This window comes from Larimichthys crocea, chromosome VIII, assembly GCF_000972845.2.
Source record: "Larimichthys crocea isolate SSNF chromosome VIII, L_crocea_2.0, whole genome shotgun sequence".
NCBI classification, from domain to species: Eukaryota; Metazoa; Chordata; class Actinopteri; family Sciaenidae; genus Larimichthys; species Larimichthys crocea.
Window position 1 is genome coordinate 987,106 of NC_040018.1, and position 12,692 is coordinate 999,797.

The following is a 12,692-nucleotide window of genomic DNA, read 5'->3' on the forward strand; positions in this document are numbered from 1 at the left end:
TACAATATTTGCTTTATGTTATTTTATTTTGAAGTCCAAATGACTCCATTTCCGGTACTGGTTGTGTAGTTTTGTGCATTGTCAAGACAATGGGTGGTGGTAGTGATGGAGGCAAGCAGAAGGGTGGAACAGTATATAGTATTTCTCCTCACGAACTTTTTTATTATTAGATTTCTTTGGCAGCATTCACCTGGAACAAAGCTTTCCACCATAGTTGCATTGAAACTGCCTCAGCAGTTGTTGTGGATTCTTAAAATATTTTATGGTAATCTTCAAAGATGTGGCTAAAGACATCAGGCAGCAGATTGATGGAGAGAAGCAGGAGGGTGAAGTCTAAAACATAGTACAGACTTTTTAACATTTAAAAAATAACTATTCCATCTTTTATTTGTATAGGTATACTGTATATTTCCTTTGTTCCAGATCATGTCTGCTCCTGCTACTTCTCGTCGTAAATGCCTAAACAACCCTGACTCCTTTTGCTATATTTGTGGTAGTTTCATCATTCCAAGTCAGAGAGCAAACATCAGTGCATTTGTTAAACAAGCATATTTTACATATTTTAAAGTAAAACTTGGTGATCAAGACATATCATATTTTTTAAGATCCTCTAGTTCAAAAACTTGAACTATAGACAAAACCTGAAACCTGATAGATATCAGTTTTGGATTCCACACCCAAAAATTAGTTTAAAACAGCTGTCAGACCTAAGTCAACAAAAATTGTGTTCCCCAGTGTCAATATCATAGTGCCATCTAGCGTCCATGACAGTACAGTTGCAACATGCTTTTTTGTTCATTTTATTTCATCAGCATTATTTTTTACAGCATGTTTTTTTATTTTATGTAATACGTCTCAAAATGTATTTTTATAAATCCCAATGTAAAACAGATAACATTACCATTCTGTACATCATCATATTTCATTGCATTTAAACATAAATGTAAAGCAATAAAATAATAAGATAATTCAACATTTTAAAAAAATGGCAAAAGTAGATTTTATACCATGTATGTCCATTTTCATTTAAGATGAACAACTAAAAACCTGAGAGGTCTGTGGTGACATTATCAATCCCAACAATCAGAGGAAGATCTACTTCTAGTTTCTGTAATACACTGAAACAAAAGTGAAAATACTCGATAGAGAAAGAACATTAAAAGTGGTTCATTGTCTGTAGGACATACAAAGATTTACAGTACTGAAATAAACAAAAATCTATTATGACATTGAACTGAAGCCCTTTTCCCTTTTCAACACACATACACACTTTTATGTAACAATGCTAACATATTGAGTTTAAATCCTAAAAACTTATCTGAAAAGAAATGACAAATGTTTTTCTGGTAGTATTTCTCTGATGGATCCCTAACATGTTTTCCTAACATTTTTTTAAAATATATTACACCTGAGACAGAGACTGTAACTGTTGACCACACCCAACAGATCAGATGGGCTTTGTCAGCGCCATTTTGGGTTCCTTTCCCTCCCTCAGTTATTCCTAACAATTAACCTATCTCACATCATCTTAACTCATCTACAGTTGTGATGTTTGAGCCAATTATGTCACAACAAGATCCAAACAACTGGACAACTGGACTTAAGTCCCTGGAGATAAAATAAAATGGAAGACGGTGGCTGATACATGTTGTTAGTCGTCGTCGTAGTCCCTCCTTGGTGGCTTATTGTTTGGCACAGGTGGTCTGTCACGTTCACGATCATCATAGGGCTCATCATAGCGGTCATCATAGCGGTCATCATCATATCGACGGTCTCTGCGGTCATCGTAGCGTCGCTCGTCATCGTAGCGCTCGTGTCGGTCACGGCGGTCGGAGTAGTCGCTGCGGCGATCGTCGTAGTCGCTGCGGCGATCATTGTAGTCGCTGCGGCGATCATCGTAATCGCTGCGACGGTCATCGTAATCGCTGCGGGGGTTGTAGCTACGCTCACTGCGTTCCTCATGGCGGTCACTGCGTTCAGCAGGACGCCTCACACTGGAGTCATCATAACCTGGGTCATCCTCTTGACCATCGGCATGGCGATTCTCACCATTTCTGGGCGTCTCTTTGTCATGGTACTCCTCCTCACGAACTCTGGAAATTAAACACAAAATAGTCAGATGTTTTTTCGTGTCTGTTCATGACCTTCAAGGATTTTTGAAGGAGTCCATCTTATTTTAATTTTGAAGAGGAATTAAAACAGGATGTCACATGTAGACAGCTGTTGAGATTATTTTGTCCTTTTTAGCTATATCTGACTTTGTGGTTATAAAACCTCTGCCAACCACCTGCTCATTCAGTTTCATGTATCAGCTGTTTTCTTTTGTTCACATCACAGCATCTTGTTCATCAGTCAGTTTAAGTGTGTCTACATGTGTCTTTATCTTTACCCCATGGCATATTCCTCATCCTGCTTCTTCTTCCGGCAGCAGCAGCAATAGATGACGATGATGAGAACGATCAATGCGGCGACAACTCCACCAATGATTCCTGCAGTGGAGCCAATGTTCATGGAAGCTGTAGGAAGAAAGGAAGATGGGATGGGAGAGAAGGCAGAGTTTTATAATTCATGTATTTATTGGCCATACTAAGTTCCCAGATAAATGTTAATGAAAAGACGTTATAAGAAGGTTTCTCTCACGTGGCATGACTGCGAGGGTGATGTTGCAGGAAGCAGAGCGGATCTTGTTGGTTGAAGTGCAGATGTAGTATCCTGACGTATCCTTGGAGATATTGTATAGAGACATGATGCCGCCCTCTAAAAGACAAAGAGGCAGTCAAAGTGAAATAGTACGTTTAAATAAATAAAACACAAACATTATTGGTAACACTGTTGATCTGTCTGTTGTTGTCTAATACCAATAATTAACTTTCAAGTTGTTGTTTGCAATCCCCCCCAAACTTCCAAACTCATTATTTTCCCCACAGACAGAACAACAACTAATTTAATTTTGATTTCACTTTCACAGTCAATGTGCTTTCTTTAGACGTAAAGGAACGATAAGAGACAGAAATACATTCTCATATTAGTGAAATACCTAGACATTAACATGTATAAAAACAGAGTATATATATATAGACTATATATAGTATTTATTGTTTTTGAGGGGTTGATATCGCTGAGAGCCGCTTACTGTCTCAAAATAAGAGAGGGTTAGAAGCTCTCCTGTCTCACATTTTTCTTATTTTATTTTATTTTATTTTATTTTATTTTATTTTATTTTAATCTTCACAATTATTTGGCAAACCCCAGGAACTGCTGCTACAGAACACCATTTCATTCATAATAATGCATTGTCATGGATGATACCTAAAGTCCCGCATTAGCTTATCACACATATACATATAGTGTACATAGACTATGTTAGGTCATTTCAAAAGAATTGTTTTTGATGGGGAAATGTCAGCACCTATCTTAGATGCATTTATTTCAGAACCAAATTTAAGGGATCCTAATCAAAAATGTGTGTATCTATTTTTTATCTTTTTTATTTTTTAATAAATGTAGTAATTGTGATTTTTTTAAATTCACAAATAATTATATTACTCATCTTTTTTTGGGACAGCCTAGTAAGTACAGTACCTGTGAACTGTGTTACTAACTCAAAAGTGGCCGTGTGACGGAGGTATAGGTAAGTAAACCTTAAGACAGTTGACTTTCCTGTCAGAAACCATGTCACTGATACCTACTGGTGGTGGTTCTGGGATCCTGCATACGAGGCATGTTCCTGACATCTCGAGTTTCCCACTTATATGTAGGTGGCGGGGAGCCTTCCTCAGACTTGCATGTCAGGTTGATGTTCTGGCCATACTCTTGCTTTCCCTGGACATTACAGATTGGTGTAGATGGAGCCACTATAAAAAAATAAAATAAGTAACTTGTGAGAATGATTGTGAAGCAAAGACGTGTGAAACCCTGCGTGAGAACTATCTCACACACAAAGAGTTGCCAGAGGGAACAGACTCTGCACCTCAGCACCGGTTTGACAACACAAACACATAATATTGTTGCCTCACAGCAAGATGGTTCCAGGTTCAAACCCAGGCTGGAACCTTTCTTTGTGGAGATGCATGTTCTCTCTGTGGAGTTATTTCCGAGTACTCCCGTAGTCCAAAGACATGCAGGTTTAATAGGTTAATAATGAAACAGGTTATTCTAAATTGCCCATAGGTGTGAATGTGAGCATGAATGGTTGTCTGTCTCTATGTGTGACTGATGAACTGGCCACTTGCCCAGGGTGTACCCCACCTTTCACTCTGTGTCAACTGGGATTGGCTCCAGCCCCCTGCGACCCTGATAAGGATAAGCGCTTATGGGAAAAGGATGGATGGAGGTGTTTTAGGAAGTAAAGTGTTCCACTGAATCAAAGTAACCAAAGGCACATAATCAGACAGACCCAAAGAGTTCAACTCAGCCAGCTACAGCTAGAGAACTGCTACTGTCTCCACTGTATAGTGACACTTATAGGCCACTAGTACAACAGGATGTGTAACCTGGTTATAGATCTTATAGAGATAGTTATAGGTCTGGCAGAGTATGTTAATTTTGACTGAAATATATAGCCACTGATATTTATATATCTCTATACATATGTACATTACTTCTGGTTCGATGCTGAACTACATTTCGTTGTCTCAGTAAGCTGACCATGGAGTTCAGTCTAATCTCATCATGACCTGCTGCAATATCTTACATATTAGTATTAAGGCTAAACATGACACTGATTGGGCTTTAATATCTTACATACTTTCTGTATAGTAACTAATGTATATTATATTAAACTATATTATACTAACTGGAATGCCAGAAACAACATCTCCCCTCTCCCCCACACTTTAAAACAGATAATATAGTTGAAATGTTACCTAGAACCACCAAACGTGTCCTGGCAACCCGCTTGCCCTCATCGTCGCCCGGTATCTGAGCACGACACTCAAACTTCTTGTTGTCTGCTAGTGTGATGGAGGACAGTTTCAGGTTAGCCTGTCCCTTGCTAAGATCTATATCAATGGACACCCGGCCTTCGTACGGTTGTGTAATGTCAGTTCTTGTAGCATAGGCGTAATGAGTGAGGATCAGGACCTGTTAGAAAGAAATGGCATCAGAGGAACATCAGATGAGGAAGAAAGCACAGTTCTCTTCTATTGTTCTCATTCAGAATACAAGGGTAATGAAATATTGTTATGATTATGCTGAATGGATAAGAGGGAAACATGCACACATGCACATACAGTACATATATTCACATAAACACATTGTGGTAGTCTGACCTCTTTGGGGTTATCTTCTATACCCTCAGCATACCACGTGATCACGCCTCCTTTTAGATCGCCCGAGGTTTGAATGGTGCAGGGCAGTGTGATGTTGTCTCCCCTGGCATACTCATATTCAGCTTTCGGCATGGACACAGTGATTGCACCAACACCTGATAACACTGTCATGGATTTAAAAATACAGACATTATTTTATATAATTGTCTATTATTTATAAAAAACAACAACAACAACATTAAACTGTGTTAAACTAAGCTAATGGATTACCCCACCCTACCACCCACATACACACACAGCAAAGAGAATACACAGTTTTAAATCTTTCATGTGTTGAAAAAACAATCAGGCCTTAGTCAGTGGACAGAGAATACATCAACCATTTTGATAATGGATTTATTGTTTTCTTAAACAAAAATCACAAGTTACAGCTTCTTGAATGTGAATATGATGTTTTCTGAAGTTCTTACTCTTCTATGGTAGTAATTTTTTTTTGCCTACCATGTGTCCGGCAGAGCAATACATTTTAAGTCTCCACCGTGCGCTCTGGGAACTTGTGATTGGAGTTTTATAGGGTTCAAACAAATGCTTGGACCCAGTGATCACGAAAATAACCCAGTGATCACAATAAAATAACTGAAACAAGCCTCACAAATCATTTTTAAGAGACCAAAACTATTCGATGAGGCGTGAAAGAAAAGTCAAAAACATATTAATATTTGATTATTTTTAAGAGTTTTTTTCCCCCTTTCAAACCATAGAAGACAGGTCACCTGCATAAACAGGTTTCTGGGCCTGAAGGTGCGTAAACAGGTGTGGCAGATCGGTAAGGTGCAAAGAAAAGCATTTTTTTTCCAGGAATACTCACCCAGACACAGCAGAGTGAATGCAGAAATCCTCCAATCCATAGCCAATGATATTTTTGTCTCAGTTTAACCGTCACTTGTTCTTCAGTGTGTGGCTGTTGCCTCTAGAATAAAGCAGAGATCCGGAGCCGCCCGGTGTATTTGCATCGAAACCCGATGGCGTCTTTGCGGGTACGCCCGATAGGCGCGTCTGGGATGACTGACAGTGCTCTTGGCCAATCACTGCAGCTCCTGTGGTTCAGGTAACATTCTTAAACCACTCACCTGGCATGTTTCGGCTTGCCTAATCCACTACCTGCATTTGACAGGGATACTCCTTCCATATGTTTAAACTGTTTAAGGTTGTTTTTTCCCCAACAGGATTACATATGAATGATTTCAAGTTCAGATCATTTGTTGCACATTTTCCAAACCTAAACAATCAAACATTTTCGTTTTGACCTGCTCAATCGCCCGTAATATCAAGAATGCCCAAATATTTTTGGTTTTCTTTAACAGCCAGCTTTATGTTGTAAGAACAAGACAGATAGACGAAGGGCGTAAGGGGATTGTTAAAACCAAACACTCCACTTTTATGTGTGTGTGTGTGTGTGTGTGTGTGTGTGTGTGTGTGCGTGCGTGGGTGGTGTAGCAAAGAAGAAAAAAACCCCGCTGTGTGCTGTTGTAACAGATCGAGCGATTTGTCCTGTCAGACTGGTTTGACGGGGGATAAGCGCCTGAGGGCATGCACACAGAGAAACAAAGAGAGAGCAGACTCTTTCTGGAACTCATTTAAAGCAGATCACATTTAAAACAGCAAATACACATACATCACAGTGTGATATTTTGTACCAGGACCAATATAATAATAATAATATTACTCAGCGTGCATTCAGACATGAACAGGCGCTGCAGCGTGGCAGGGTTGTGCGGTGGTGTATATAATCTAACCACAAACAGGAAATAATGTTTGTTATGATCTTGTTCCCCAGTATAAGTATTACACTTTATAACTTAGATCTTACAAAGAACTGTATTGTAGTGGTTGCTGTTTTTTTTTTTTTCGTATCACCTATTAAATTATTACAGAGTATGTGTGACTTACTGAGTAATAATAGATGTTAGGAAAAGAGGAAATGAAACAATATTATATTCCAAGACTGCCTTATTCTGAAAATAAAGGCCCCAAATCTTACACACTGCACCTTTACAGTTTTTTTTTTACATTTTTCATGTGTTAATATTTAAGTTTGACTGGCTAATTCTCATGTAGATTCTTTGTAGATATTATTAGTTTGTAATTAGTTTGCTTAAATTTTTGAAATCTAGCAATTTCTGTAAACTCAAGTAACTTGGTAATAGAGCATGAGAAAAAAATAATATTGTTGCCCTAACTTGATAAAATAAGTTCAACCAACATCCTTTTTAGTTCTCTTAAATAATGTTTTCCAGTCCACATTACTTGATACAGAAAATTGAGTCAACACATTGCGAGTTGTATCAATTATGTATTCCATGTTGAGCCAACTTGATTCACAGTTGTAGGAACTTGATAAAATAAATTCAACCAACATCTCTTAAAGTTATCTCAAATAATATATTTAAGTCCAACTTACATGATACAGGAAGTTGAGTCAACAGACTGCATGTTGCATCAACTCGTGTTTTGAAGTGTAATAAACTTGACACTATAACTTGACTCGAATTAACTCAGTCAAAGCAACAAAATGACTTGACTTAGTTAAGTTGAGTCAACTAATCTTTTTTTTACAGTATACAGTATTTTTACCAGGTTATTTCTTTGTGTTTATGTGTCAGATTTAGAGGGCTCTATTTACAGAATATGGCAGGAATGGAATAACTATGTTAATTGTCTTTTGAGTTTTATTCTTGTGCGAGAAGAGCACGACTCACAGAGTCTGCAGGCATTGCCTGTACTAAAATAGTAAGACAAGATCTAAGACATTCATGAAAAGAGAAATAAATAAATCTAGTTCTCATTGATGCAGAGTCTCACTTCCTAGATAAACAGTAGCATAGTAGTGTTGCATGAAACAGAGGACATCATATACATATGCAAACTAAATGCAACAGGAACAGTCAAATAAAAATAAGGTCAGTGATTTTCCATTAGACTACAGAGTCAGTACATTACCATTATGGTACCATAAACAAATCTAACAAATATATCCTGAAGTACAGAAAAAAGCATGGCACAAGGAGACAATACATTGATCCAGACATGACTTACTTAAAAACTTAAAACTTTTTAATTTTCTGCAGAAAAACATCACTCCCAACTACAACTATAACAAAACTACAGCTGCTACACTGTCATCAGGTGCCAAAGCAAGTTCATTATTTTAGTTTAAATGCCAGATTACTCCTTTTCAAAAGAAAAGGGAACAGAGATATCATATTATTTTTTTGAGCACAACAAATAAATGCAGTCACACAACTGTAACCACACGAGTGACATAAAAACACCATAACTTTGAGTCTCTTGTGTTGCTGCTTTGAGTTGTACCGTGTTGCTGTGTTGAACTACAGCACCGCTCAGTGGATGTCACTGGAACAATAACCAACAACAAACTACCGTTGCACACAAGTGGAACACAAGTCTACTACAGTTTTGTCCAGTTGCTAACACACTGAAATGACATGGATAGCACAAATATTTAAACTGACACACAGGGAGCAAAACCTCATCTCAAATCTCCAAAACTTTAAACACATTTCCTGCTTTACACACATTTTGCAATTCGAAATGGCTCTTTTTAAGTGTACTGAACGCGGTTCTCTGCATAAGACACAACAATCTGACATAAGGTCACAGTCGCGATAAAATAAAATGACACTACATGAGCTCATTGGCCACTATATGTGCCACCTGGCCAAACATGGTGTTATGTAATTGTTAACACTTCAATCAGGAAGTAAGCAATAAAAGACCACAGGTGAGCATCTTTGGAAGACATTGCTGAGAGAGGAAGAGGAAGAGGGAGGGTGAGAATGAGAGGGGGAGGAAGAGTGAGAGGTCGGGGTAGAGCAGTGTTGTCAAATTATTTTGCTTTCCTCTTTATTTTTTTATTTTTTCTGACATTTTTTCTGCAATTGTATTTTTCAGCTTACTGTTTTGTGAGCATATTTTAGTTCACTCTAGTGTAAATATATCTGCTGTGCATATGTTGCACTGACTTGTTTGGTGAAAAATAAATAAAATAAATATTTCAATAGCACGTGTGTGTATCTGCAAATATTTCTGTGCATGTGAACTATCTGAAGAATTCTCTACAGTTTGAACTATGTTAGTATTATGGCAAAGCGTACTAAAGATGAGAGTGCTTTTCATTATGCCCAACAGTGTGTAGTTGGTTAGACAAAAATTTACGAATACGAATGAAGTGTGTGCCATATGGTGCAAAAGTTTGATTTTGGTTGCAGTGCTTCATTTTGTGTGATATATGAGGTGTTTTGCAGTTTGGGTGTGTGGTTTGGTGAATTGTGTTAGTATTTTGATAAAAACCAGCCTAGTTTGCAAAACTGTGTTTAAGCAAATGGAAAAAACTGTAATGACTGAATGTGCCCACACTTGTATTATTTCAAAAAAGTGAAAGCTTTCCGGTGTGGAAAGATAAAAATATTTTTAAATACAAAAACACAGCCAGAAAGTAAAAATCCAATTCTAGCCACTCACAAAGAGCAGAAATAGGTGGAATAATGTAAATCTACCAGCAACTTTAAAGTCAATAACAATCATGTACATTTAATCTGTACAAAAAATAAAGTATATGACCAAAAAGTGTCTCAAAAAGTGTTTTAGGAGGAGCTATGACATATATATACTATATGTGTACTGTATAGTGGTTATAGAGGATGAAGCATATGTCTTGAAGGTCACTGTAAGGATAGTGTTAAATCTTAGGTTGTTATGGGAACACTGATTTTGTCCTTCGGATACTGAGCAGCTGGCTCCACTGACTGAACTGACAACTGTTGAATAAAATTCTCCACAAGCAACCAGTGATCAAGACAAGATCCAGGAAGTTGATAACCCGTCACATCTGTTTGCATTTATCCAGCTGTTTTGTTGAATGCATTACATTTGAGTGATTTGGGATTCACAAAAAATGCATTCAGTCTCCGTAAAAACGATAGATGTTTTTAAAAACTATGTATCCCTGACCCAGTACACATTTATCCATGATTGAGCCTGACACACAGATTTATCTGACTTTGTTTACTGGCTTATTTGTGTTCAGTAGATTATTTAATATCCTTATCCATTTATCTCCCATATACAATGCTGTCTTTTTATCCCTTTTCAGGAGACTGAGCAACAGTTCACACTTGGCCTCATGCGACTCCAACGCATCTGTTGTCAGGCATCACAACAACACAGAGCACTAATGAACCAAGTGGAAACTATGGCCTTGTCAACGAGCCAACCAAGTCCTGGTTACATATATCAGGACCACCTTGTAACTCCATTATTAGAAGATTAGACATGCAAGACACTGAGATACCAACAACGTCCCAGTTGGGTTTTTTTTATGTGGTTGATCTAATTTTTGTTTTCATGCAAATATTCCTAACATTCATAGATCATCTATAGCTGTTTCTCATGAAATATTTCTGCCTTTGTCTCCCAAACTGGACCGCTGTAACCACAGGCAAAGACTTTCAAAAGAAAATGGTCTAACTTGTGCAGCTCTAGAGCAGGTGAAACTTTTAAAGAAAATACTGTGTCTCACGCTGACATTTAAGGCATATACGTCATCATTGACTGGTGACTGTTGAGGAAAGATGAAGCACTGCACCTTAATCATAAGTAGTCAAGGCTCGAGGCCATTTATCTTTTCACCTAGCACTTTATTTGTCCGTTAGATTTCATATGATTCATGTTCCTCAACTGTCTGTTATCCTGCAGAATTTTGGCATAACTGTGTGCATCTTTACAAGAGCTTCAATGTGGCATTTTGTGGCATACAGTGCGGGCAGGGGATTGCAACGAAAGAAAATTCTGTATTTCCGCTGAACAATAAGTGTGTCTGATCATAGTGAGAGCATCATGACATCTTTGGCTTGATATTTATGTGGCATTTTGTGTTTCAAGAATAACCTTTTTCTTGTGTAAATGATTAATTTCCTTTATTGTATTTTCCCAAAGAAGCCCTTTTATAAAGGGATGAACAGCAATCAAAGCATGAATGTTTGCTTGCATATATTTGTGTTTTCCACCCATGCATGTATGTATGTGAATGAGAATATACCATTTGTCTCTCATCCCCTCCTTCTCTTCTGCTTAACACTATAACCAATTTCATCTCTTGTGCCCTTGGCAGTCTTATCTCACCTCTACATAATGACTCTGGACCCCATGACACCTTTCATTTGCTCATACAATTAAAAACTGCCTGGCAGCTCTTGACAAACCACAGAGATCAACAGGGATTAGAGATGTTCTTTGTCTGTGGCATATTACACCCTGCTGGATTACTGGTCATCATTGTTTCTCTTTGTATCTATGATGTCTGTGTTGAAAAAACATTTCAATGCATCACATGTAAGGGGTCTGTCATGGATCGTTTCTCTACTTAGATGCCTGCTGATGGCCTGTAAGCCCCTTTTCTATCTCTGGTACCTGTGAAGTTTCATTATCCAGAAGTAGTCAAGCATCCAGAAACGTCACTCTCTAATGGAACCCGTTGGGTTATTACACGATGTGGAGCTACCAGGAGATCGGGTAAATTAGACCAGTCAGTCTGTGAAAACACCACATCTCATAGCCCTCACAGGAGCATAATGTGACTCACTCTCTCATTAGTGCATCTCAACCAGGATGTGAACTGAGATTCCCAGCACGCAGTTTTAACAGATGTATGAGCACGGCTAAAATGGTCAAACCTGCAGTCAGCCACAACGTTTAGATAATCTAAACGATGATTTTAATTGGCTTCATTTAATTTACAGTTATGCCAGCTGTGTGGCTCTACAGATGGCATGTTGATCAAGACTGAAATATTCCAGCAACTGCTGGATTGATTACCATAGTGTGAGTATAAGTATCTCATGGTCTTCTTCATCAGTGAGGGTAAGATGGACCATCAGTTTGAGAGGTGGATTGATAATGCAGGTGTTGTACAGGAGAGAGCTGAACTGAAAGACTTTATATACGTTCCTCACCTATAGTCATGAGCTTTGGGTAGTAACCAAAATAATCAGAGTGCAGATACAAGTAACCTCACTGAGTTTTCCTCCATAAGAGTGATTGGGCTCACTCTTTAAGCTATAGCTTAGACATCCGAAGGAAGATCAAAGTAGAGCCTTCACATCAAATACAGCCAGGTGAAGTGATGTGGGTATCTGATTAGAATGCCTCCAGGGCATCTTCCTTTCAAGGTTTTCCAGGCAGCCCCAGAACACCCTACAGGATTATATATCTAATCAGACACCTGGAGCATGTTGTTTGGCCTGCCCCCACCATCCATGACCTGGTCCCAGTTATTCATTCACTAATGTCCCATAACCGCTAATCCTTATCAGAGTAGCAGGGGGCTGGAGCCAATCCCAGCTG

At 38.3% G+C, this 12,692-nt stretch overlaps 1 protein-coding gene across 1 annotated transcript; it reads right to left on the reverse strand.

The window, feature by feature from the left end:
* Positions 1 to 782: 782 nt before the first annotated feature.
* LOC104919760 (cell surface A33 antigen) lies at positions 783 to 6,317 on the reverse strand. Its single transcript, XM_027280977.1, has 7 exons — positions 6,139 to 6,317; positions 5,271 to 5,434; positions 4,866 to 5,082; positions 3,690 to 3,854; positions 2,641 to 2,757; positions 2,390 to 2,516; positions 783 to 2,093 (listed from the first exon to the last, which is right to left on the reverse strand). Exons 1-7 carry the CDS (start codon positions 6,176 to 6,178, stop codon positions 1,652 to 1,654), a joined length of 1,272 nt encoding a protein of 423 aa, XP_027136778.1. The 5' UTR covers positions 6,179 to 6,317; the 3' UTR covers positions 783 to 1,651.
* Between the last annotated feature and the right edge of the window lie 6,375 nt (positions 6,318 to 12,692).